Below are 26,351 nucleotides of genomic sequence, written 5' to 3'. Positions count from 1 at the left end.
TAAATTTCGTCACTCAAGTAGGAATTTAATTATTCACTATAAAATTAATAATGTAAACATAGTAATGGATTCGAAGAAAAATATCTGATACTCTTAATACGTGAAAATAAAAGGGAACGTACAGATGGACCTGGTCTCATGAACCGGTCAAAATTCCAGCTGAAGTGTTGACCATGCGATACCAGTAGCGGTGGTAGTTGTTCGTTGAACAAGTTCAGACCATAAGCTAATTTCAACCAGAGAAAAAAGTTCAGACTTGAAGCCTGACCACACACACACTTGGCACTTGTATATAGGCAGAGACACATGCACTGAACCTGAGTACTAAGAGTATCAGATAAAATACCTACAGTACCTGGTACTGAGTACTGACACGTCGTCATTTCATTTGCTTGGGAATCAAGAAGAATTCAGGATACATCAAGTTTGCATTCATTAGGGAGCATCTGCTGGTTCCCTTTCTTTCTTTTTTCTCTCCTAAAGTGGATGGATGCTTCATGGCCTCACTCACACAACCCTATCGTTTCGCCTAAGCTTATAAGTCAAATTTTGTATTTTAAAAACTAATTTTGAAATCAATTTTATGCTTTTTTCACCATAGTTTTATTTTACAGGATTTGCTTTTGAACTGGTAGGGACACCTGTACAAAAGTTGTGTTCATAAATTATTATTTGTTTTCTAATAAGCCATAAAGATAAGAATTTAAGCATAAGCGAAAGAATGAGGCGGTCAGTAATCTCAGTTATCAGAATGGTTCGCTCTCAGTGATAGGAATATATACTATCTGAATTGATGTTTTTGGTCCCAATTCTTTAGTATTTCTTGGGCTGCAGGAAATGTGTTCATGCTTGCCAAGTTGATCGATTACATTTGACAGTTCAGTCACTGCTACTAGATACCTCCTGATCTAAACAAGATATATTTCACCTTAATTCAGGGTAAAGCCACCTTTTTTTTTTATACCGGTAAAAGTTGATTGTAATAGAAGCAGATGTTGTATCCTCTACTGTCCCTTTCTGGCCACCTAACTCTAGAAAGAGAAGCACTGTATCTAAAATAGGAAGTCACTTTCGAATCTTTATTTGGATGGAGATGCAGGCTTACATGGATTGTACAAGATCGGTTTATTTTAGTGCCTGCCGTGATAAGATCTGCATGATTTGGGTTGCAAAAGCCTAACTATTGGTCACTCTTGGAAGCAAACATAGTATGCGCTTTCTGATGGTGACACTGGACTACTTGAGCCTAATACAAGGTACAATTATCCACCTCACAACTGAAATCATGTGGACTTGAATCACCAAATTATTAGCTTTCTCAGTTAATAAATCACTGGAGAACAGTCAAATGAATTCTGCGAAAATTATCCGATGCACATACAGAATACCTGTTATAGAGAGAGCTATGGGTCAAAAAGAAATAAAGATAACATTCAATTACAAAGCAAAATCAGAATAAATAAGCTAAATGCTAAAATAACAATTTGCCTTTTGTTGCTTGGGTGTTTCTGAGTTAACACATCATCAGTAACATACAACAGAACGGCGTCCCAGGCTAAACTTGGGGATGGTCAGCTCCATCCAGGGGCATGCCCTCAGGGCGTCAAATAAGAAGCATCCATGATGTTTCTGGCCTGCCTGGAAGTTCTATTCGCAGGCCAGCTTGGTGTCGAAACTACTCAGGGAGATAGCAAATGCCTGGAAGGCTGAGAGCGGGTAGTGGTAATCCATGGTGAACATGTCCTTGGCAACCTTCCCGAATTGCAGTATGACCTTATCATGCTCTGGTGGGGGTGGTGGAACAGGCTGTGATGGAGTTGGGGCTCCCGCAGCAGGCTGCGTGGCTGCGATGAGCTGGAAGTTCTTGACAGAAGCAACAGTTACCCGGCCCCGGAAGTTTAAGCACCAGCACTGTAGCTGCTCATGCCATCTTGGAGCCTTGTTTTGGAGAATCAAAGGTGTCTCCTTGCACTCCTCATCATCGCTCAATACCCGGCCCCCAATCCTTGGGCCATCTCCAATTGAGATGTCAGAGAACTGAGCACTGCTGAAATGCATGGAATGGTCCATAACGGACGATTTCGAAAAGGAGACACTCCTAAAGGAGGATTCATTGAGGGAATGGGCAAGGATGCTATCCGGCTGGCTAGGAACAGTCCCACCAGCCTCAAGAGATGAGGCAGGGATGGAGTGCATTAAACAGCACATCCGCCTAGGACCCCGAGTTCCAAAGACGTTTAGCTCATATGAGATGTTTGCTATGCTATATGTGCTGCAGGGATGCTTTGCTGTTCCCTTGTTGGAGAATCTTCGGCTTGTTTTCCCTGACTGTGAATCACTAGTTGCATTGTACGGAGTGTGGGTATCATATATTACAAACTTTGTGCCAAGGAAGTTTGACCTACAATTCAAAATGGAGACATATTAGCAGCAGCAATAATTTTTAGATTAAAATGGGGTAAGTTCTGAAATAAGGTTGTAGTTTCTTCGGGTTAATACCTCAATTTTCCAATGTTTGTGTTGGTAGACCTAGATAAATTGTTAGCATTCATAGATATCACATATTCTGTACATGTTGCATGCCAGTTTCTTTTTGCTGATAGAAGGAATTTGCCATTGTCAACAAGCACAGCTGCAGAAAAGGGAAATCAAAACATCTAAAATTAGTAAATGCTGGTACTGAAATACTAAAAGTATTCCAGCAAGGAAACAAAACATATATGTGCACCAGTGACGGAGCACGCGCAAAAATTAGGTGGGTCAGACACACAAGACATACTGAAGTAAAAGAATGACAATGCTTGCATATTAAAACGGTACAACTCATAAGACGATTAAAAATAACAAACAAACAACGGTTTCCACCATATAATATTAATTCGTTGTGCATAAAAATATTATGAGAAGTTAAGAACATATGCCGACATCAAAGCAGCTCAAATATGTCTTGCATTTACACACATAAAATTAGTAAATGTCTTTCCATACATCTCATCCCGAGATTCCCTCCTATTTTGTTTCGTCGTCATTTCCTAATATATCTAGTCGGCAATTAGCTAAGCTCACTTGATGTTACTAGCAGGCGGACGCAAGGCAACAGAAGAGGATTGAGTTCGCACAACAGGGCTCAAAGGGCTAGCAGTGGTCGACTTTGAGGCCCGTGCCGGCCGATGGCAGAGCTTGTGCAGCTAGGAGCTCAATGCAAGCACGCTGAGCTCATCGCCTCATTCTCACGATGCATGCGTGCACAACAGTATAGCCTTGAGGCCCTTTGTATCTGATGTGCACTATGTTACCTATAATTGGAAACCAACAATGACAGATGCACACCCACATGGACACAGCAAACAGATAGCATGCAATTCCAATCAAGCAAAGGACACAGCAGCTCAAATTACAATTGCACAGAACCAGTCCCACTTGTGAATATACTCGCACCATATGGGTGTCATTGAACTATTGAAGTGGTTCGAATGCAAACAATCTCAAGAGAACAACCTACTTGTGCATAACAACGGGAATATATTTTATTAGTGTACTGTTGCTTAATTGACATTATCATGGATCAGGTCAACTTTTTTTCCAGATTGTCAAGTCAAGTAGTAAATACCAAGTGGTATAGGTCAGGTAAAACAGTAGAACAAGTGCATGACAGAGGTATACAATACTAAAAAATAGCACTTAATTATACATAACAACTATTGTGTGCTGTATCCTATTATTTTGGTTACAAAAATGAGACAACTTATTACAGAATTGTAGTTATAAAGAACCTAACTTAACTGTATGAAAGCCAAGGAATGCTGAATGATCTGTTCACAAGTTCGCTTGTGCATGATTGTGGAAGATAGACAATGACAAATAAGGAATAATATGTTTCTAGCATATTCATGTCAAATGATAAACATGGCACCAATTACCATCCCAAGGCACCATCTACCCTATGCAAGGGCTATAAGAAAGAACAGCTCTTCATTTGCTATGCAATACAAGCATAGTTTTGGCAGAATATATGCACTCATTCAGCAGCTCACAAGTATATACAACTACATATGAATCTTCTTATGCAGAAGCAAATATGGGCTCTGGTACATAGGCGCATACAACATAAAGCATATGAGATGTAACAAGTAACATACCAGAGCCAAGAGAGAGGTACAAATAGTAGGTCTGCGTAGACTTATCCCTCCTAATGAAACACTGCATAGTTCCATCTCGTGGCCCAGGCTGTACATAGAAGCGGAATAACATGAACTTATTAGCATATAAGCAAACGGTAATCCTGCAATATGTGGGTGTTCTTTCTATTTTTGTGTTTCGAAATTCCAACAATATGTTGAAGGACAAGCACCTAACATGGACGAACTGATATTGCTTGTAAAGGATATAAAACTAAAAACAACACAATTTGCATGATCACCTGCCTCAGAGAAATAGGGAAGGTGATCTTCCCACACAACTCTGGATTCTTGACGATCTCTTTACACATCTCCCTCCATGTTCTGCAGACACCCGCACAAGCAACCACATGCTTCCTAGAAGGCCATGTAGCCTCACTTTCTTCCAACCTCTCAATGATATCACGAAGCAATTCCGGAGGCAAGCTAGCCCAGCAGCTGCTCTGGATTACAGGCACCGGGTCATGCAACTCATGGACAGCACCATGAGACTTCCCCCTGCGATGCCCCAGAATCCTGACCTCAAATCCCCTCCTCGATAGGCTCCCAAATCCATCCCTCACATCGCGCACGATGCTGCGAAACGACATCTACTCTCTGAAAAAATTGAGATCTCTCCTCAGCTACCAAAAGGGATCTATACTTTTCGCCAATGATAACATCCCAGAGTAATTCCAGACCAACTCAAATTCTCCTCATTATTGTTGACCCCGCAAAAAGAACCTGCAGCACAAATGAATTGAATTGGTCAAGATTAATCTTCGATTATTCTTTCTTGAAAAAGATGGGAGACTAGACGACGGTGCCGCGCACGATGGCGACGTTGCCCCTGCCCTGCGGGAATGCAGGTCACAATGCCCCCAATTATCTCTCTCCACACCGATTGCAGCAGCAGTAGCAGGGCGGAAGCTACGAGGGGGCACGCGAAAATGCTGGATTCGGCAAGCCTACCTACCAACCTACTCCCCGGTCTCCCGCGCCGAAGATGCCCAATCGATAAACACGAAACAAAATTCTCTGCTACTGCAAACCTTGTCGTGCTCGCGCGAAGAGGGTAGACGCATCGTGGAAGAGAGCGCCCACTGCTCCGCCGGATCGAGCCCGCCCCCCGTCGCCGCCCGCGTCGAGCCCCGCGCGCGCGCTGCCCGCACCGGATCGAGCGAGCGAGCCCTTCCGCGCGTAGGGTTTGGTCGGGGCAACCAATTGGGCGGAAGGGGGAGAGGGGAAGAGGAGGAGGTGGTGGTGGTTGCCGGCGGCGGAGATGGCCGGAGACGGCGGGATCGGCGGAGGTGGGGATGCGATGCGAGGCGTGTGGTGTGAGAGGAGACGAGGCGAGAGTGTTTGGGATTTCTTTTTATTTATTTTAACGTGTCGTGGTCCCTACTTCATACGGTGCGGTGGTGTGTATATTCATTCCCACCAATATAAATGTGAAAAATTCTAGAATGACTTATATCGTGATACAGATGAAGTATTTGATTTGTTTAAACTTTATGTTAAGATATAATCATTTCTCTATTATTCCCTCCGTCATAAAATAACATAACTTCCCCCACCCATTTATCGCCGCAAAGACTTTATTTTGAAACAATCAAATATATTAGAATTTAATAAAGTTAGATACATACATCGAGATGTGATAAAGCGAAGATTATTGTAGGCATTGTTTTAGATCCCATCCCAAAACTTTACATCATGTCACATCAAATGTTTGAACACATACATGAAGTATTAAATATAGGCTAAAAAATAACTAATTGCTCATATTGCGACTAATTTACGAGACAAATCTTTTAATCCTAATTGCTGCATGATTTGATAATGTGATGCTACAATAAACATTTGCTAATGATGGATTAATTAGACTTAATAAATTCGTCTTGCGGTTTACTGACAGATTCTGAAATTAGTTTTTTTAGTAGTGCCCGAACACCCCATGCGATACCCTATATAATACGCGATATGAGACACCAAAACTTTATACACCTGGATCTAAACACCCCCTTAGTCTTTTAAACATTGTATTTGTAGGTGTAACACCGTCACCTCTTATATCAACTAAGGTAATTATTTATCTGGATACTGCCAATAATAAAGGATAATCTAGTTTTTTATCTTCGTGAAAAACTTCAAAGATATTATCCCAAAATACCTTTGGATACTTCGGAGTATTTTAATTTTAAGAGTATTCACAATTAAAACTTGACTGTTGATTTTCTTTCAAAATATGCTTTTAGTAGTTATAAAATCAGAGTCTGAAAGCATTTTTAGTATTGAATGTTACAATTGTTATACGGTAAATATATTTGCAGTATTGACCTACTGTTGATTTAAACCTATAAATTTCAAAGTATTACTATCTAATAAAAACGACATAAGAAAACGACATGAATAATATGATAATCATTTTTGCTCCAATACAACAGGACATATATGTTGATTAAATTATCGGAGTCATCATTTGGCTTATATTTATGCATATTTGTATTACTTATTAGCAACCAAATAATAATTTATAGATGAAAAGTTTATATACGTATTTTTAGCAATTTAAAAAGTAAATACTGCCAAATAAACTACAATGATAAAACCATAAAATAAACTTCAAATTTGAATTTTAAATTTTCAAAATTGGTTTATAAACATACATAGCGAAACAATGGGATTATCTGTGTAGTGCTGCTGATGCATTAGTTGTCAGCTTCTGCTATTGCATCAGCATTGCAGACGTTCTGCATCCATAGCAAAAAGATGGTGGTGTATGTAAAAAAAATCGTTTGCAAATTGCGAGTTACGGAAGCGCTGTGTTACTCCATCCGTCCCATAATATAACAAATTTTAACTTTCTACTTACACTGTTTGACCATTCGTCTTATTAAAAAAATTTGGAATTATTATTTATTTTATTTGTGACTTACTTTATTATCCAAAGCACTTTAAGCACAACTTTTTATTTTTTATATTTGTACAAATTTTTTAAATAATACGAGTAGTCAAACAGTACCCTTATATTAGGGGACCCCTTATATTACGGGGACGGAGGGAGTACATTTATTGCAATTATGCGGTCGAATTTTCCGTACGCTCTCTCTGCCCGGCAGCACGTACTGTACTGCCGATGATGCTGCAGGGTCACTGTGTATGGTCCTCCGTTCTGCATCTCGGCGATGGCTCTCATCCCGGGCCCACCAAGGCCTGGTCAAAAGTCAAAACTAACAGCCATATACGCCAATATGACATGATTACTGTAAAACGAAGGTGGTAAAATGTGATATTACAGCAACAACAAGCAGCAGCAAAGATGCCCGGTCCATGCAGCTACCATTCAACATACGAGTTGACCAGTCAACATTGACCGAGGGCCCCACACACAGAGACCCACTGCTTTCTTTTCACATCGCCATCTGGCTAGCAAGGCCACCACATTTTGACTTGACTTCAGCATTCATGGTCAGGAAGAGTACCCCCTTGATTGAGTAAAACAAAGTTGGATAGAAAAAAATGATGAAAACTTTAGAATACAGATGGAGCCCAGTATCACATGGAAATTTTACAAGTAGAGAGAATCAGGAGATATAATGATATATAAACAACAAGAGGAGAGGATCACTGAGCTAGCTATAAAGCATTGAAATTGTTGTCACTTGTCAGTAGTCACAGATAATCTGCCACCTCTACCATCTTGCATAAACAATCTGCCACCTCTACCATCTTGCATAAACACGGTCCTGAATTGAATTGATCTGCAACCTGAAATTAACAATCCGGGGAACGAATTGAGTTTCAGACAACCATTATTCAGTTCTAGAGAGAACTTGGAATTATTGGAAGAGCATGGAAGAAACAAAACTCAATGCAGAAAATAACAGGATGCTACCCTGATAACCATCTGCAATCCATTTTAGAAAAAACTATAACAATGTAATCTGTTTTAGAGGCAAACGTTCAGAGTTAAGTCACATATTTTCGCTAAAATTAGCCATAAATTTAAGATTTAAAATTCAAATTTTGGCTGTGGTTGATAAGCTAAAGAGCAAACGATGGAGTTGGCTAAGCATAGGTGAACCAGCTAAGCTAGACTCATCAGTTATATACTTACGAGTTTTAGAGTAAACTCTCTGTAATAAAGCATACCATCATATTTAAAAGCAGTGTTCTACATACAGACAAACTGTAAACATTGTTCGTGCAATTGAACAAATATAAGCTACTTCTTGTCAAGATAACAAACACCATACCAATTACCCATTAACAACTTATCCATACAAGAGTAAGAACTAATATCTGTTTAATCAGGGGAAAAAGAAAAATTTGGATATTGTTGACTTTGAATCATGAAGATTATTGGATATTGAAACTCAGCTTGGAAGTGCCAATCTGACAGCACACAAGATCACCAAATCCGAGCAGCATCACTATTTGTATCTTGGTGATGCAGTTGCTTCCCTTTTGTTATCTTTTATTCGCTGATTATGTTTACACCCAAGTACACCATGTATAGAACCACAGTCATTGCAGTTGATCTTAATACTAGTCACGAAATAACTCCCAGTTGATAGTACATATCTAACTGATGCCTTCTTTGCTGTAGAACAGTAAAATCTCCGTCAAAAACTGATGCCGCCTCTATCTATGGATGGGACTAATTTTTGTACTACAGGGGTTTGGGACTATAAAGCTGAAGTAAACACTATCAATAGGAAACAGCCCCAATGCATGATTTCCATAGTTCCATATACACTAGTAGCACAGTACTACCTAAAAACTTGTCATGAAAAAACTCCCACAAGAAGCTACCCAAATTATAAACATTGAGCATTTTTTAGTAAAAGTAACTGAAAATCTAGTCCATTTGCTTACCATATTGCGAAATGAAGTGCTAACAGAACAAAGATCATGGATGATTAGCATTGCCCTTTATCTTAATCTCAAGTTCTAGCTCCTTGTGTCTTAGGTCAAGCTCAAACCGCTTATTCTGAAGCATCATTTGTTCATTCTCCAACGCCAACTTTTCCAATTCCAAGTCCTTGTTCTTCCTGAACATCTCCCACTTGAGACGTTGCTTTGCGAGTTGCACAGCCTTGGTTTCAATCTGCAAACGATGTTTTTGAATCTCTGCTGCTTTCAGAGCCAAGTCTTTTTGCACCAAAGCCAAATCACATCCATCTGGAAAGGGTTTGTTGATATCCAACACGTCATAGGGATCAGACCTCCCACTACCATCATTCGAGCATGAGGTGACAAAACCTACATCACCATGATCTACAACATGCCACATCCTTTTATGCATTGAGGGGCCCCTTATATTGGTATCAACTGCTCGATGTTCTTCCTCATTCTCCTCATAATCTGAATCTTCACTCTGATCATCATCTAGTTCAGCATCTCCACTTGCATGCCTCATGAAATCATTATCCTCTTTACATCTAAGAGCAAGCTGTAGTGACTGCTGAAGTGCGGGATCTTCAGGCAGACTTATACGGTTATTATTATGGTAGGAACACATCTCTTCATAGAACAAGTGTTTGGAGTTCAGTATCTTCCTTGCATCCTCTTTCATCTTCTCAGAAATATCCATGTGATCAAGAAGTGAGTGATTCTCCACAACATTACAAGCAGTACCCCTTCCAAGGATATCTGTTAGTCTTTTGTATCTCTTATTAAGGTCATTGAACTTATCCTCACACTGCTGTGGCGACACATGGCAACCTCTCTCGCCCATGACCTTTGATATTGCTTTCCATTTTCCCTTCTTTTGCATCATTGAATAGTTCCTCCTCCCACCGCCTAAATCAGCTCCAGGATCCTCCCCTGTGTAGGATACTGCAGTAATCAAAAGCTTCACCATTGAATCTGTCCACTTCATCCGATGCCATGGAGAGCCCTTCTTGTCTTTGCCATCAGCAGCATCCTCATTCATATCGTGCTCCTCTTCATCACTCCCATGGTTCTTTGAGTGGTGTCTGTGGTGATGGTGATGATGGGCAATCTTCCCATGTTGTCCTAACTGAACTCCATCAGAGATGTTATCAGGCTCTGTAACCCTATCCATAGGAATGGTAAAATTCCCTGGTATCTGAGGCTGGTTGAAGCCCTGATTTCCTGAGTTTGGAGGATGCATTTGCTTGGAGATACCATGCAAATCTAAACTCCCATAGGAAGGTCCCTGTGTCATATTACCAGGTGGGTTGCTGCCTTCCATTTCCCCAAAGCGATCACCCAAACACTTCAACTTCTTGTTGGTACCATATAAGATGGACACAGGAGTGCACGAGGATGCACATGAATATAACCTGAAATGGCAGTTTGGTATGAATTTTTGGAAATCCAACACATGTATATTGCACATTTCTATACATCTCAATCTTCAGAATCAATTTGCTAAAAGAAAAAGATCTTCAGAATCACACAATATATCTTAACTAGAGTCCATATGTAATCAGGGCCACCTAATAAGAAATAACTAATGCACAAATTTGAAGAGATTTTAAATCAGTGTTACACAATAAAGGGTAATTTCAGCCTCCTATAGTTGTCATAATTGCCAAAGCAAGATAATATTGGAGCACTAAAAATCAGAGTGTTCTGAAGAATCTAAACTGCATCAACCAACAACCTAATTAATCAGCAGCACAAATGACAAATCAAACCATATTACTCCACTGGGTAATGTGAGTGGAACAATTTTAAAACATTATTGCAGTGGCAAGTGGCAACCAATCAACCACTAGCCAAAACAAAAAAATGTTGCAACCTTTCCATGCTACTCATAACTAACGAGAAGAAAATGCATGGGGAAAAATAAATCAATTTGTCACCTCACAAGAAAAAATAGTAAAAACAAAGTGTCGTGCGCAAATTAGCTGTCCATGTGTAATAATAATCCACGAACCACACCAAAATATAAACTATCAAATTCTCACACGCACGATCAGTGGCAGAGGACTAAAAAAAGAAGAGGTGTGGCTCATGAATTATCATGAGAATCAACCCAAGAATAATGGGAAAAAAATTCTCAAATTGCACCACATTGTACCACACAATATTATCTTAACAAGTCTATATTAAGCATGACAACAACCCCTCATGACACTAAAAATTACCTCAAGTAATGAAGTTTCAGCAGTACATGGGATAGCCAAAGGAGGATAGACATATAAATAATCTGCAAAACAGATACTCCTAGCAAAGATGGATCGATTAATAGGCTATCTTTAAGGTGGATAAGGCAAATAGCAAAGATTGAATCATCCTGTTGATCTGCTGCTGCTGCCGGCCTGCCCTGCTACTTGTTGGCCCGCCACCTGCTACTGCCGCGCTGCCCAACTGCAGCCACAGCCTGCAGCCCACCCAGCCGCCCTTGCCGGCTGCCGCAGCTGCGCTGGCGGCCCTCCGCCGCCTGTCGACGTGCCACCTCCCGCTCGCCCGTGGCTGTCGTCACTCATCAGCTCCGCCAATCGCACGAGATGGGGAATCAATGGAGATGGGGGAACCAAGCACCTCGGCAGCGCGCGAAAACTGCCCGGCTGCAGTGGATTGGGAGCGGGAGGTATTCTCTACTGGTGGAGAACGGAAACACGGGATTAGGGTCTCAAAATTTTTGGAAGCTGGTTTGGATATCTGTTGGATCCATTTTTTTTGCTCGAAAAACCCCAAAATTTGAAATTGGGAGTAGTAGGGGAACTCTTGGTGATGCTAGTAACACACAAAACAAGCCCAATGTGGGTCTCCAATTCAACGGCGAGAGGCCAAGAAGCGAGAACGCCTTCGCCTGTCGGCCGTCGCTCGCTCGTCTCGTTGAGTCCGTCCTTCTCCCCAGCGGCGACGCCGCGCTCTGCGCCGCCGGACGGCGCGAGGTATGGCGAGCCCTACCGAGTCCTCCGCACGATTAAACCCCGGCCCCCAAGCGCTCCGCCTCCGACCGGGGTAGCCCCCGAGCTCGGGATGGCGTACGTGGCCGCGACGAGCCTACGCGGAGTGCTCGTCGCCAGCGATCCGAGCGGCGAGTACCCCCCCCCCCCCACACACACACACACACGCACACACAAAAAACTCATTGGGTTTAACGCCCCCACGCGATGACAGCGGAAGCCGCTGCGACCAACAAAGCGATGCATCGGGAGGGAAAAGGAGAGCTGACTCACGACGGTATCCGGCGACTGAACTGAACGCCGGCGAGGAGACAATCCGCCTCCGCCTCCGCCTCAGCCTCCGCCGAAATATTGGGCCTCGCCGAGCACGAGGTTTCTCTTTCTCAGAAGAAAATGCCAAAGCTGAACGGAAAGGAAGGAAAGAGTACGAAAGGTACCATAAAAAAAACAAACCAAAAAAAGGAAATCGCCGAAACGACACGTCGGAGGCGCGATTCCTCGTGGCACGGTATCGGCTACTGTCGCCTACCGCTGACACGCGGGGCCCACCGACAGGGGGCCCACCGACCAGGGGGCCCACATGTCATCTTCACGGTGATGGCGTGGGGACGGTGAGGCACGGCGGCGCGGTTCCCACGTTCCGTTCCGTTTCGCGTTACGGGGGTGGGTGGGGCCCGCATCACAGCGGGGCCATGACGGCAGCAACCGAACCCCATTCTCTCTGGTTGGGGGGTTTATTATTGGTTATGGGCTTGTGGCAGGATGCAGATGACACCTGAAGAAAAGAAAATATAAACACACTTGGTGATTAATTGTTGCATTTGCATGGAGTTTAATAGTCAAAAAGTGATTTCACTGGATGTTATGATGCGAAAGGAGTCGTCTAATTGCACTTGTAATGGCGTTGTTTTTGACAAAAATCTATTTGTTGACTTTTGGTTATGTCAGGGTGTCCGGTTGTTCATAAATTCTGATGGGGAATGTCAAAATTGTACTGCAAGGGTGAAAAAGATTGCAGAGCCAGGACACTCTTCCGAATCAGACGAGTGCAATACACCAACTGTGTATTGTCTGCTGATCTGACGAGCTCAATCAGTAGACAGAAGTTTAGTTCGGAGCATTTGGCTAACGTGTTTCCTAAACCATCATTGATTTGCCGAATTTAGAAAACAATTATCACACCAAAATGAACTAGTATACTGAACCATCCAGAGATGCCATGCCTATCTCTTGGGCATCATCAAGAGGCAGTTCGCTGATTCCTGAAAATATTTTCTGAAACTTTCAGCACACCAACTTGGAGAGTAGCAGTACTAAATTTACTCTTGGCGATCGCATGATCCGAGGAATCTTTGAACAAGCTACGGACAAACAAAACAAACAACGCATGACGTCAACCACGATCTGATCAGAACATTTCTTTACTCCCATTAATTTGGTGATCCTGCTTTGTAATCTTCCATTGACAGAAAAAAAAAAGGCTCCTCTGCCAATCTGCCATCAGGGCTTGTAATCAACTGCTCCCTCTTGTTACCGACCCTAATCCTATCAAGACAAGGCCCAAAGGCACAAGACAAAGGAAGCCCAATACCCATGTGAGTGGGCCGGACTGGGTTGTGTAAGGGAACATCTGAGTCTATAAAGATGTTACCCAGGCAAGGAGAGAGGATCGTTGAAAAATATTATGTACAGACTATCTTCCCCAAATCAATTCCAATCCTCTCTCCTCTCCCAACTCCTCTGTTCTTCCTGGACTCTTCCTTCCTTCCTTCCTTCCTCGTTCTCAAGTTGTTCGACCGAATTCTCAAGAGGGGTTCGTGACAAATCTGGTATCAGAGCAGTCGATCCTGGAGTACTTGGAGAAACCCCGCTATCACTCGCGAGCGCAACTCAAGGCAAACAAGATGGAGCAGCAGCTGAGCGAGCTCATGACGACCATGGCGACAATCCAAAAGCAAAACGACGCCATCAAGGTGTCGATAGGGGCCATCGAAGAAATCAAGCCAATGGTGGTGGAGCTGGTGGGGTGGAAACCGGCGGTGGAGAAGGCGGTGACCGAGCTGCGGGAGGAGATGGGGGATCTCAGGGCGCAAGTTCATCAACTCGCCAAGGGGACGACGCCGGAGGTCAAGGCCGACGAGCGACCAGCGCCTTCCTCGACTCCTCCCAACATTAAGCCTGACGAGTTACCTGCGCTGCTTCCAACTCCACCAGGCCCGAAGCTGAAGCAGATGAAGGAGGAGGAGCGCTCGATTCCGCAGGAGCGCGGTGAAGAATCTCATGGGCTATTTAGCCATCGCGTGGACTTGAATCACCGGGGGAAGGCTGTGTGGGGAAATCCCTCTTCACAGTTTCTCCCGGTCAAGGTGCGTTCAATTCCTTTTCCCCTACTAATTATGTTCATGAATTTGGAGGGAATTCGCGGGGTAGGGTTTGGGGAATTCAAAACACTACATCTAGGGTTGAGTGTCCAGTTTTTGATGGGGGAAATCCTAAGGCATGGAAACTGAAATGTGAAACTTATTTTGGGTTGTGTGGAACTCATTCAGATCACTGGATTGGAGTGGCTATTCTTCAGTTCACGGGTGCTGCATTGACTTGGTTGCAGTCCACCCATGCTCATGAAGTTAGCGGTAGTTGGGAAGAATTTGCAGCGTGGGTGTGTGGGAAATTTGGTAGGGAGGAGTTCCAGCGTTTGGTGCGCTAGTTTAATAGGTTGAGACAAACTGAAGGGGTGATGGCGTATGCAGAGAATTTTAATGAGTTGATGCATGGGTTGCACGCGCATCATCCGTCTTGGAACTCTGAATTTTTTGTTACTCAATTCCTAGAAGGGTTAAGGGCTGAGATTAGGGCTGCTATTGTGTTACATCGACATGCCAATTTGGATACTACTGTGGAGTTGGCTTGTTTGCAGGAGGAAGTGTTGGAAACTAATCTCAAGGAAGGCCGTAAGATTGACTCACATGGCAGAAATACTTTGCGTGCTACCTCCACTCTGGCACGTCCATTTGGGGGACAGTGGATGAAAGGGGAAGAACGACTGAAGGCTGAAGTGCCAGCTGAAGATAAAGTTGCTGCTCTTCGTGCTTACCGTTGTTCCAAAGGTTTATGTCATACTTGTGGAGAGAAGAGGAGTCAGGAGTATCGTTGTGGACCGACAGTGCAATTACATGTGGTGGAGGAATTGTTGCAATTATTTCCCTCAGAGGATGTTGTTGAATCTGACACCAATGATGCTACTCCTGATGAACCTGAAACAGAGGAATTGCTGGCCATTTCTAGGGAAGCAGTTCTGGGCATTGAGTCTCCTAAGACAATGCGGTTGCAAGGGTTAATTCAGCGCCATGAAGTCTTGATGCCTGTAGATTCCGGCAGCACTCATAGCTTTATCAGTGAACAATTGGCAAATCGATTGTAGGGAATATGTGCTTCTGTATCGCCGTTGACAGTTAAAATTACTGATGGAGGTTTACTCAAGTGCACAAGGGAGTTTCCTGATTGTCAATGGTGGGTTCAGGGAGAATCTTTCAGTACTCCTCTGAAAGTTTTGCCGTTGGGTTGTTATGAGGTAATACTTGGCATGGACTGGCTTGAGCGGCATAGCCCAATGCAAATTGATTGGAAACTCAAAACTTTGCAGTTCCAGTGGCAGAATCGGCAAGTGACATTACAGGGAGTTATACCTGATACAAGTGATTGTCCTCCGGTGACCTGCAATCAGCTTAAGGGTTTGCTGCATCATAATGTTGTCTTGCAGGCAGTGGCTCTCTGTCCGGTGGACACACCTGTGAAACCTTCTCAGACAATTGTGCCAGCTGATATTGAAACTTTGTTGTTGGAATTTGCATCAGTTTTTGATGAACCAACTGGGTTGCCTCCTTCTCGTGTGTTTGATCACAGTATTCCACTTTTGCCAGGGGCGTCGCCGGTTAACTTGCGCCCTTACCATTACAACCCTGCGCAAAAGACTGAAATCGAGAAGCAAGTGTCAGATATACTGCAGCAAGGGGTGATTCAGCGCAGTGCTAGCCCGTTCTCATCTCCCGTGCTCTTGGTACAGAAGAAGGATGGCAGTTGGCGATTTTGTATTGATTACCGTCATATTAATGCGATTACTATCAAGAATCGTTATCCGTTGCCAATTATTGATGAGCTTTTGGATGAATTAGCGGGTACATGTTGGTTTACAAGTTTGGATTTACGGGCCGGATACCACCAAATTCGTATGAAGCCGGAAGATGAACATAAAACGGCATTCAAAACTCATCATGGACATTATGAGTTTAAAGTCATGGCTTATGGATTGACTGGGGCACCGGCTACTTTCCAAGGGGTGATGAACACTATATTTGAACCATTCTTGCGAAAGGGGGTTCTGGTTTTTATCGATGATATTCTTATTTATAGCCGAACTCTTGAGGATCATATTAGACTACTTCGAGCAGTCTTCTCTTTTCTCACCGAGCAGCAGTTAAAGGTGAAGAGGTCTAAGTGTGTCTTTGCCTAATCTTCTTTAACTTATTTGGGACATGTGATCAGCGCTCAAGGAGTGTCCACTGATGCTCGTAACATATAGTCTGTGCTCAATTGGCCAGTTCCAAGTAATGTGAAAGAAATAAGGGGATTTTTGGGACTTGCGGGCTATTACCGCAAATTTGTCCGCCATTTTGGGTTACTAAGTCGGCCTTTAAGCTTCTCAAGAAGAACGTGGTGTTCCATTGGACCTCAGAAACTCAAGCGGCATTTCAGGCCTTGAAGAATGCACTTACATCAGCCCCGGTATTGGCTTTGCCGGATTTCTCCAAAGTTTTTGAGATTGAAACGGATGCTTCAGCTTTTGGCATAGGAGCTATGTTGATGCAGGATGGACATCCTCTTGCGTTTTTAAGCAAGGCATTGGGACCACGCAATCGAGGACTGTCTACTTACGAAAAAGAATGTTTGGCCATTTTATTGGCAGTTGATCATTGGCGCTCATATTTGCAAGGAGCTGAATTTGTGATCCGTACTTTAGCGGAGTTTGATACATTTGGGTGATCAGAAGTTGACCACACCTTGGCAACAGAAGGCTATGACGAAGTTATTGGGGTTGCAGTATCGTTTGGTCTACAAAAAGGGTACTGACAATCGTGCAGCTGACGCTCTCTCTCGCCGTGCGCAGGATACTTCAGGGGAAGTTCTTTCCATTTCAGTCTGTGTACCCGTATGGTTGGAAGAGGTTCAGCGTGGCTATGCTCAGGATGATCACGCCACTCAACTGATTGCCAAACTTACCCTGCAACCGGATGCCTGTCCACCTTTTTCCTTTGATGCTGGCATTTTGCGTTATCAGGGACGAATCTGGGTGGGAGAGAATCCTTCTTTACAGCACCAAATCTTGCAGACCTTACATGCTGGAGTGTTCCATTGCTTGGTCTGGGCTACGGCGTTCAGTTAAATCTTTTGTCGAAAATTGCACAGTATGTCAACAAGCAAAGACAGAGCGTGTGCGCTATCCGGGTTTTCTCCAACCTTTACCCGTTCCTGAGCATGCCTGGCAGATGGTATCACTTGACTTTATTGAGGGATTACCAGTGTCTTCTAGGTTTGATTGCGTGATGGTCGTGGTGGATAAGTTCTCCAAATATGCTCATTTTGTGGCCCTGGCGCATCCCTTCTCAGCTTTTGATGTGGCTCAAGCTTACTTGACAAATATTTATAAGTTACATGGTTTGCCGCAGTCTCTCATCTCTGATCGGGATCGTATTTTTACTAGCACACTTTGGACTACTCTGTTCAAGCTGGCCGACACTCAACTCCGAATGAGTACTGCTTACCACCCGCAATCCGACGGTCAAACGGAGCGGGTTAATCAGTGTTTGGAGACCTTTTTGCGTTGTTTTGTACACGCATGTCCTAAGAAATGGTTTCATTGGTTGGCCCTGGCAGAATTCTGTTATAACACATCGTTCCATTTTGCTCTCGGCACTTCCCCTTTTGAAGCTCTGTATGGCCATCCACCTCGTCACTTTGGAGTTATTGATATTGCTGAATGTGTTGTGCCTGATCTTCAAGATGGGCGGAAAGAGCGTGTAACATCCCAGCCCAGGGCTTAATAGGATTAATAGAATAATCATATAAACAAGTTGCAACTTCTTTTCCGAAAGCCGATCTCCAAAGAACTCCAGGGTTAAGTGTGCTTGGCCTGGAGCAATTTGGGATGGGTGACCGACCGGGAAATTCTTCCCGGGTGTGCATGAGTGTGCTTGGCCTAAAGCAATTTGGGATGGGTGACTGACCGGGAAATTCTTCCCGGGTGTGCATGAGTGAGGACAAAGCGGGCCCGTCCTGGGGGAAGGCGGGACGTTACAAAATATCAGATGTAAGCGGGCCCGGCCTGAGTGGGCCCGTCCTGGACAAAATGGTATCGTCCTGGGGGAAGGCGGGACTCTCACGGTTTCACGGGCGTGTGTGTCGCAGTTGTGCAGGCATGGTGCGCATGGCTGGTGTGGACCCGAAGTGGTCACACAGCATGGCACATGCGCTGGCACTGGACACACGGACGAAGGCGGGACTCTCGCGGTTTCACGGGCGCGTGGACCCGGAGTGGTCACACAGCATGGCACATGCGCTGGCACTGGACACACGAACGAAGGCGGGACTCTCGCGGTTTCACGGGCGTGTGTGTCGCAGTTGTGCAGGCATGGTGCGCATTGGCTGGTGTGGGCCCGGAGTGGTCACACAGCATGGCACATGCGCTGGCACTGGACACACGGACGTGGCCAAGAGGGGACGTTCCTGGCCTGGGGTTGATCGACGGGGGCGTCAATCTCTCTTAAGGGGACGTTCCTGGCCTGGGGTTGATCGACGGGGGCGTCAATCTCTCTTAAGGGGGTGAGGGTGTAACATCCCCGTCGATCTCTCTTAAGGGGGTGAGGGTGTAACATCCTGGCCCAGGGCTTAATAGGATTAATAGAATACTCATATAAACAATTTGCAACTTCTTTTCCGGAAGACGATCTCCAAATAACTCCAGGGTTAAGCGTGCTTGGCCTGGAGCAATTTAGGATGGGTGACCGTCCGGGAAATTCTTCCCGGGTGCGCATGAGTGAGGACAAAGTGTGGAGGGCAGTCTATGACCTATGAAAGCTACGCCGATGTAAGCGGGCCCGGCCTAGGGGAAGGCGGGACGTTATAGAGCGCAGTATCATTACATCCTTACTGCGGCAACATTTGCATCGAGCTCGACAACGTATGAAGCACCAAGCTGATAAGAGACGTTCTGATCGTCAATTTGCTATCGGCGATTGGGTGTTCCTCAAAGTGCAGCCGCATGCTCAGACGTCTGTTGCTGTTCGAGTTAATCACAAATTAAGGCCGGGATGTTATAGACCGCAGTATCATTACATCCTTACTATGGCAACATTTGCATCGAGCTCGACAACGGATGAAGCACCAAGCTAATAAGAGACGTTCTGATCATCAATTTGCTGTCGACGATTGGGTGTTCCTCAAAGTGCAGCCGCATGCTCAGACGTCTGTTGCTGTTCGAGTTAATCACAAATTGGCTTTCCGTTTCTTTGGTCCTTTTCAGGTTGCTGCACGAGTTGGTAAAGTGGCATATCGATTGGTGTTGCCAGCCTCGTGTGCAATTCATCCGGTGGTTCATGTGTCTCAGTTGCGGAAGGCATCTCAACCTCAAGTACCTGATGCTCCAGCACTCCCTCCTGTGGTCGCGGAGGTTGATCCAGTTCCAGCACAAGTGTTGGCGCGGCGGCTTGTCCGTCGAGGAGCGGCCGCTGTGCCTCAAGTCAAGGTGTGTTGGACTGGGTGTTCTTCCTCGGAAGCAACTTGGGAAGACTTGGAGCGATTGAAGGAGCGTTTCTCGGATGCTCCAGCTTGGGGACAAGCTGGTTCTCAAGAAGAGGGGAATGTTACCGACCCTAATCCTATCAAGACAAGGCCCAAAGGCACAAGACAAAGGAAGCCCAATACCCGTGTGAGTGGGCCGGACTGGGTTGTGTAAGGGAACATCTGAGTCTATAAAGATGTTACCCGAGCAAGGAGAGAGAATCGTTGAAAAATATTATGTACAAACTATCTTCCCCAAATCAATTCCAATCCTCTCTCCTCTCCCAACTCCTCTATTCTTCCTGGACTCTTCCTTCCTTCCTCGTTCTCAAGCTGTTCGATTGAATTCTCAAGAGGGGTTCGTGACACCTCTGTCCAATCTGAACATCGTTTGCTACATTTTAGGATGGAGGGAGTATATTCATAATCAAGAGAAGGTGGAGTTGTGGGTGTATGACTTTAGACACTAAGGTGTAAATCTTGGTGCTCACGAATATTATGCATATACAAGTGGAATCTTAACAGGCTTTTTAGTGAGATCAAGGATGTGTCGCTGGTTTTCAATAGGTTTTTAGTGAGACCAGAGATATACTGCTTGTTTCTATCATTTTGAGCGTGGGTTAGGGGATGTATTCATGGATATGTGAGTGTTGCATGTATAATGAGGTGTGTGTATTTGAGGATGGACTGTCGTGTAAGATGGCACAAGTGCAGGAGGGCTGCGGCGCGGTTGCCTTCGGCGGCGAGATCGATGTCGACGGGGATAGTGGACCGGGTGAGGGGCGTGCTCGGTGGTGCGGGGGGGGGGGGGGGGTGGGTGGTGTGGGACACCGAGGCCGGAGCAGCGAACTCTGCGGCTGCAGCCGAGGCGGAGAAGGCCGAGATGGAGTGGGTGGGGGTAGAGGTAGTGGTGGTGCGGGGACGCGCGCGGTGGTGGAGGGAGTCGGAGGAGATGGGGGTGGATGTGGTCGGGAAGGAGAAGGAGCGGAGAGCGGCGAGTGGGGAGGTGGAAGGGATGAGATGGGGGAGGTGAGAGGGGGAGTAGAGGTGGATGGGGATGGGGAGGAGATGGAGGCGGAGAGGAAGAATTCGTTGGGGAGGAGGATGCGGCAGCGAAGGTGGGGGTGGCGGCTTCGCCGGGATCTGCCATCCGCCTCCTCTCCTCCCTCTCCGCCGCCGCCTCCCTTCCCATACCCCTCCTCCGCCACCTCATCCCCACGTATGACGGTGGCTGCCTCCTCCTCCTCCCTCAGCACCATGACCACTACTAGATAGTGGCATCAAGATGGTACACCTATTCTACAAAAGACAGTGACACGTGTGCCCCGTGTACTAACTCGTCCAGTCAACAGGGTCAAAGACGCCACGTCATATGAAACTGCCTCCCAAACCGCCCAAGGAGTCGATTGCAAACTGTTTTGTTAGTTGGAGGACTGAGTTATACCCGGTTTTGAGGTTGAGGGATGCGATTCAAACAGGGGCATGAGTTGAGGGAAGAAAAGTAGACTTATTCAAACGGGCCTTAGTACTCTAGTCAAGTACCGCGCCATGCTCGATCCAAACTTGAGGTAAAGCCCAAATTGGATCGTAGCCATGGGTTGGGCTCAGAATTTTATGGGCCGAATCTGAGTCGTACCAACCCGAATTTTTAGGTGAGAGATGCCACTGAATAGGCCCCCGGTTTTTTACGCTTTCCTCAGAAAGCAAAATCCGCATTCGACTGAGGGTTACGTAAACAAAGTCCCATTGGGGGATCCGCCATCTCAGGTGAGGAGGCGGGTAGTTTCCTAGATCAATCAGCTTGCTCGGTAGTTTCCCAGATCAGATCCTGGTACCTGCACAGGCACTGCACCATTCCTGACGTTGCTGCTAGCTCTTCCTCATTCAGTGACCACTTTATTAGCAGTAATTCAACTTACTGTTTCAGCAGATGAGCAACACAGTGCCAGGACAAAATGATTACTGCATTTTGATGTACATCTACAGGCAAAATCACAAATGGGAGAGCACCTGCAAAGGTGTGTAAAGTTTTGACGTGTCATCGGGTATTATATAGGGTGTTCAGACACTTATAAAAAACTAATTACAAAATCCGTCAGTAAACCGTGAGACAGATTTATTAAGCCTAATTAATCCATCATTAGCAAATATTTACTGCAGCACTACATTGTCAAATTATGGAGCAATTAGACTTAAAAGATTCGTCTCACAAATTAATCGCAATTGTATTTTTTAGCCTTTTTTTAATACTTTATACAAATGTTTAAATATTCAATGTGACTGGGTGAAAAAAAATTTAGGGTGGGATCTAAACAGGGCCTAAAAAACAAAAGGCCGACTTAAAACCAGTTTAGATGACAGGGTGAGCTGCACTGTTGCAGCCAGCAATGGTCATGGTCCCAGTGCCAGGCAAAGTTAAATAATGAACAGCCCATGTTCTTCAGGCACAGGCTGGGCACAACCCATGTTCCTGAATTGATGCACTCAGTACATGGCACCAGCAATGCAACCTTTTTACAGTACCGAAGGAACCAAACCAGCATAACATTTCTGCGGCTCAAGTGTTGATTGTGACCATGAATTACCCTCAAAAGAACTATAGTACATTACGACCAGTAAATAGATAAAGCATTCGTGTATTAACACTCATGGATCAGCAGCAATGGGAGAACTATCAGTAATGTGGCCCAGAGGAGAATTATCATGCCATAGATTGCAATAAATAATAACCAAAAACCATCAATCAAACGATCAAAGAACCAGATCACTTATCTTGGAGATGAATGTACAAGATAAATGATAACATGACTCGCACAAGTACGATTACAATAGACGATCCTAGGTAGTGGGTACATCTCCCATTTTTCTTTTGGTCCTACCACTAACCACAAACTTAGCATGACAAAAGTTGGACCATGCATGCCATGTATAATACAGCAGCCACCGGACAAATGCATACCAAGAGTTCAGAAGGTGCATAATATTCAGCCATGAAACAAATCCAACAACATTCTGATAGGACACCAACAATCCCAAACAGAGTAGCTTACATGACAAGGGCTTGTGAAAACTGAAAAGAAACTGCCTTGTAGATAAGCGATTAAAAAGCCAGAGCTTAGAAGCACTTCCGGTGAACAATTGCTGGACCCGACTCATCATACTCTCCCTTTGAGATCCACATCTGTAGCATAGATGCCAAAAGAATGATGTTAACAGAAAGCAGAAATACCTGCATTCTTGCTACCTCATAAAGTGTAGGCGTAAGGTTTACCTGTTGGAAGGTGCTAAGGGAGGCAAGGATGGACCCTCCTATCCAGACACTGTATTTCCTCTCAGGCGGTGCCACCACCTTGATCTTCATGCTGCTTGGTGCGAGGGCAGTGATCTCCTTGCTCATACGGTCAGCAATACCAGGGAACATGGTTGATCCACCACTGAGAACAATGTTACCATACAAGTCCTTCCTGATATCCACATCACACTTCATGATGGAATTGTAAGTGGTCTCATGGATTCCAGGAGCTTCCATACCGATGAAAGAGGGCTGGAAGAGGACCTCAGGGCATCGGAACCTCTCTGCCCCAATGGTGATCACCTGTCCATCAGGCAGCTCATAGCTCTTCTCCACAGATGAGCTGCTCTTTGCAGCCTCCAGCTCCTGCTCATAGTCAAGGGCCACATATGCAAGCTTCTCCTTGATGTCCCTTACAATTTCCCGTTCAGCAGTGGTAGTGAAGGAGTAACCTCTCTCAGTAAGAATCTTCATCAAGCTGTCAGTGAGGTCACGCCCAGCAAGGTCCAGACGCAGGATGGCATGAGGAAGGGCATATCCTTCATAGATTGGCACGGTGTGGCTGACACCATCACCAGAGTCCAACACGATACCTGCATCAAGAGCAACAGTTCATGAATAAAGTGAATATTTTTTAAAACTCTCAACCATGTGAGTGAGTTATTACCAGTTGTACGTCCACTGGCATACAGGGAGAGCACGGCCTGGATGGCGACATACATAGCTGGCACATTGAAAGTCTCAAACATGATCTGGGTCATCTTCTCCCTGTTAGCCTTGGGGTTGAGCGGGGCCTCAGTCAGCAACACAGGGTGCTCCTCGGGCGCGACACGGAGCTCGTTGTAGAAGGTGTGATGCCAGATCTTCTCCATGTCATCCCAGTTGCTAACAATACCATGCTCGATCGGGTACTTCAAGGTGAGGATACCTCTCTTGGACTGCGCCTCATCACCAACATAGGCATCCTTCTGCCCCATACCAACCATCACACCGGTGTGACGGGGGCGCCCCACGATACTAGGGAAAACAGCCCTGGGCGCATCGTCCCCAGCAAACCCAGCCTGCCAGCAATTCGCAAGAAAAGTAAAGTATACGATTAAATCACATAAACATGGGGATAACTGCTACAAAGAAATACTACGAATGAGCACCACGAACCTTGACCATGCCAGTTCCATTGTCACACACAAGGGGCTGGATGTCCTCGCCGTCAGCCATTTCCTCCTACTGGTTCTGAATTCCTGACGCAAAAACAGAACAACAGGCATGCGCCGCAACACGTCACGAAATGGCCATTTTCCAACAGAAACTAGACGCAAACCCTCCAGGAAATCAAAATCTCAAAAGATCAACTGCTAATATTTGGCACATCAAAACTTGCAGCGAACAGAAAACAAAACAGAATATGCAAAACTACATATCGATAGTCCGACACACCGAGATCTAGAACTTGTAGAGCAAAAAGAGTACGCGATAATCAACCGCGCACAAAGAATCAAGCACTAAACCGTGATGCAAGGCAAACTCAGGTGGCGGATCTAGACGTGGAGCATGTGATTCAGTTCCACCCCCCACAAACATTTTTTGCGCGCGGGGAAAAAAACACAAACAAACAAACTGCTACCAGCATCAAGGTTTAATAAGGCGAATGAAGCGAAAAGTATCCAGATCTAGAACAGTGAACAGAAGCTACGAGTACGTGCGTGCGTGCGTGGGGAGGGAGAGATGAGGAAGAGGACACGCAGATGGATGCTCACCGGGGATGCGGCCGGAGGAGGGAGGACGGTGGCGGCGGCGCGGCGGGACGGGGAGATCGGCGGCGGAGGCGGTGGCGGCGGTGAACTCCGAGTCGCGAGGAGGCGAGAGTGGAGTCGACGCGGAGTCGAGGGGGGGAGGGGGAGGGGTAGATAAGAGAAGAGAGGGGGGTTCCTCGACTAGGGCCACACAATCATTTTTTGGACACAATTAAGCGCGCTCTGATTTTTCTTTTTTCACTTCTTGGGTACGGTTACGCTCTGAATCTGAGAACTGAGAAGTTGGCGCCTGTCTGTCCCAAAACAAAAATAGGACCCTCTATGGCTCTATGGGTTTGTCTATACTGAATCCCGCTTCCAAAATTTAAAGTTTAAGGTTTGCTTTCAGGTTCTTTTTCATCTAAGTTTATCTTTTACATTCAATTTTAAATCGCTAAGAATACATACATAAAAAATTTACCTATAAATTATTTTTTCTCTAATACGTTGTACGGCATTTGGCAAAAAAAAGAAAAAAAAAAGGAGGAGCCTACGAGTTCTCCTAACACGATCTCTCATCAACTTCGGTTATGTCGAGCTGAAAAACAAACTAGATGGTAGTATTTCTTTTCACAGTCCAGCATGGATTGAAATAGGAGCACCTATGAAAATTTTCATACAAGCATGATGAAGAAGACGTCATCTTTATCCACATATTTGGTCAATGACCATTTTCACGAGCGTAGGCAGGTAGTAGAGTGCTCGTCAAGGGTGCTAGTGCATACCTCAAGGTGATTATAACCGGTTCATCACCTATAATATCTCGACATGGTAGAGCATGTAACTTATTTGCTATACAAGTAAACCACTTAAAATGTACTAATATAACTTAGTTTTATAATGCAAACAAAAATTTATTCTTTACAAGAACACAATTTAAAATTAAAAATGTGTCTCTATATTCTTCCTTTGTGCCTTATTTTACTTGTTTTTTCTCACTCCTCTTCCATAATTATATTGTTAGCCTAGTTGACAGCTAGGTCGTATGCCAGTGTTTTGTAATATATATGATCGGTTCTTTTTACATGAGTTAGTAGTAATATTGTACTTGTACATATAGTCTACATGCATCCATCCATATGCTTTTTTAAAAATAATCTGAGAGATTTTTTTAAATATAATCCAGTATGATTTGAGGTAACGATATATGTGTAATTTACACCTTTTTATATTTAAGAAAAGAAAAACCATGTTAGGCCTCGTTTGGATCACATTAATTTTCTTCAATTTCGTGCATGAATTGATTTTCTTCATAATGCTGATAAATTTGTTTCCAAACAAATCTTGGTAATCAATGCTTTTTCAAAAGGATATATTATCCTTCCATTTGAACATTTCTTCATAGAAAAAGAAAACCATGGTGTCCGGGCTCTTAACTAATTAT

The 26,351-nt window shown here is 44.6% G+C and overlaps 3 protein-coding genes across 9 annotated transcripts; all 3 read right to left on the bottom strand.

Moving 5' to 3' along the window:
* Window positions 1-1,324: 1,324 nt before the first annotated feature.
* LOC4349867 (tubby-like F-box protein 13) lies at window positions 1,325-5,506 on the bottom strand. Of its 2 annotated transcripts, none has more exons than NR_186755.1 (5): window positions 5,210-5,506; window positions 4,425-4,901; window positions 4,140-4,227; window positions 2,500-2,632; window positions 1,325-2,401 (listed from the first exon to the last, which is right to left on the bottom strand). NR_186755.1 is itself a non-coding variant. In NM_001423163.1 (5 exons), the coding sequence occupies exons 2-5, from the start codon at window positions 4,766-4,768 to the stop codon at window positions 1,648-1,650; spliced, it is 1,323 nt and encodes a 440-aa protein (NP_001410092.1). In that variant the 5' UTR covers window positions 4,769-4,901; window positions 5,210-5,506; the 3' UTR covers window positions 1,325-1,647. The 2 variants fall into 2 exon arrangements, 1 of the variants encoding a protein (NP_001410092.1); NM_001423163.1 differs by having other exon boundaries at window positions 4,421-4,901.
* Window positions 5,507-7,648: 2,142 nt separating this feature from the next.
* On the bottom strand, window positions 7,649-12,434 carry LOC4349866 (uncharacterized). Of its 5 annotated transcripts, none has more exons than XM_015759655.2 (4): window positions 12,323-12,434; window positions 11,282-11,360; window positions 9,039-10,471; window positions 7,651-8,763 (listed from the first exon to the last, which is right to left on the bottom strand). In XM_015759655.2, exons 2-3 carry the CDS (start codon window positions 11,332-11,334, stop codon window positions 9,073-9,075), a joined length of 1,452 nt encoding a protein of 483 aa, XP_015615141.1. In that variant the 5' UTR covers window positions 11,335-11,360; window positions 12,323-12,434; the 3' UTR covers window positions 7,651-8,763; window positions 9,039-9,072. The 5 variants fall into 5 exon arrangements, with proteins under 5 accessions (NP_001410091.1, XP_015615141.1, XP_066161151.1 ...); XM_066305054.1 differs by having other exon boundaries at window positions 7,651-7,928; NM_001423162.1 differs by lacking the exon at window positions 12,323-12,434 and having other exon boundaries at window positions 7,649-7,928; window positions 11,282-12,150.
* A 10,191-nt stretch (window positions 12,435-22,625) lies between these two features.
* LOC4349863 (actin-7) lies at window positions 22,626-25,052 on the bottom strand. Of its 2 annotated transcripts, none has more exons than XM_015761709.3 (5): window positions 24,932-25,052; window positions 24,333-24,415; window positions 23,842-24,235; window positions 23,154-23,767; window positions 22,626-23,063 (listed from the first exon to the last, which is right to left on the bottom strand). In XM_015761709.3, the coding sequence occupies exons 2-5, from the start codon at window positions 24,390-24,392 to the stop codon at window positions 22,998-23,000; spliced, it is 1,134 nt and encodes a 377-aa protein (XP_015617195.1). In that variant the 5' UTR covers window positions 24,393-24,415; window positions 24,932-25,052; the 3' UTR covers window positions 22,626-22,997. The 2 variants fall into 2 exon arrangements, with proteins under 2 accessions (XP_015617195.1, XP_015617196.1); XM_015761710.3 differs by having other exon boundaries at window positions 24,333-24,407.
* Between the last annotated feature and the right edge of the window lie 1,299 nt (window positions 25,053-26,351).

This window comes from Oryza sativa, chromosome 11 (genome assembly GCF_034140825.1).
Source record: "Oryza sativa Japonica Group chromosome 11, ASM3414082v1".
NCBI lineage: Eukaryota > Viridiplantae > Streptophyta > Magnoliopsida > Poales > Poaceae > Oryza > Oryza sativa.
Note: the sequence above shows the minus strand (reverse complement) of the source record. Positions and strands in the feature narration are given on the sequence as shown.

Excerpts from the sequence above, each read along its gene's own strand:
- LOC4349863 (XM_015761709.3), bottom strand. The coding sequence starts at position 24,392 with ATGGCTGACGGCGAGGACATCCAGCCCCTTGTGTGTGACAATGGAACT. Across the intron at positions 24,236-24,332 it reads ATGGAACTGGCATGGTCAAG|GCTGGGTTTGCTGGGGACGA; the intron begins GTTCGTGGTGCT and ends AATTGCTGGCAG. Across the intron at positions 23,768-23,841 it reads TGCCAGTGGACGTACAACTG|GTATCGTGTTGGACTCTGGT; the intron begins GTAATAACTCAC and ends CTCTTGATGCAG.
- LOC4349866 (XM_015759655.2), bottom strand. The coding sequence starts at position 11,334 with ATGTCTATCCTCCTTTGGCTATCCCATGTACTGCTGAAACTTCATTAC. Across the intron at positions 10,472-11,281 it reads CTGAAACTTCATTACTTGAG|GTTATATTCATGTGCATCCT; the intron begins GTAATTTTTAGT and ends CTGCCATTTCAG.
- LOC4349867 (NM_001423163.1), bottom strand. The coding sequence starts at position 4,768 with ATGTCGTTTCGCAGCATCGTGCGCGATGTGAGGGATGGATTTGGGAGC. Across the intron at positions 2,633-4,139 it reads GTACCTCTCTCTTGGCTCTG|CTGTGCTTGTTGACAATGGC; the intron begins GTATGTTACTTG and ends CCTTTTCTGCAG. Across the intron at positions 2,402-2,499 it reads ACAAACATTGGAAAATTGAG|GTCAAACTTCCTTGGCACAA; the intron begins GTATTAACCCGA and ends TTTGAATTGTAG.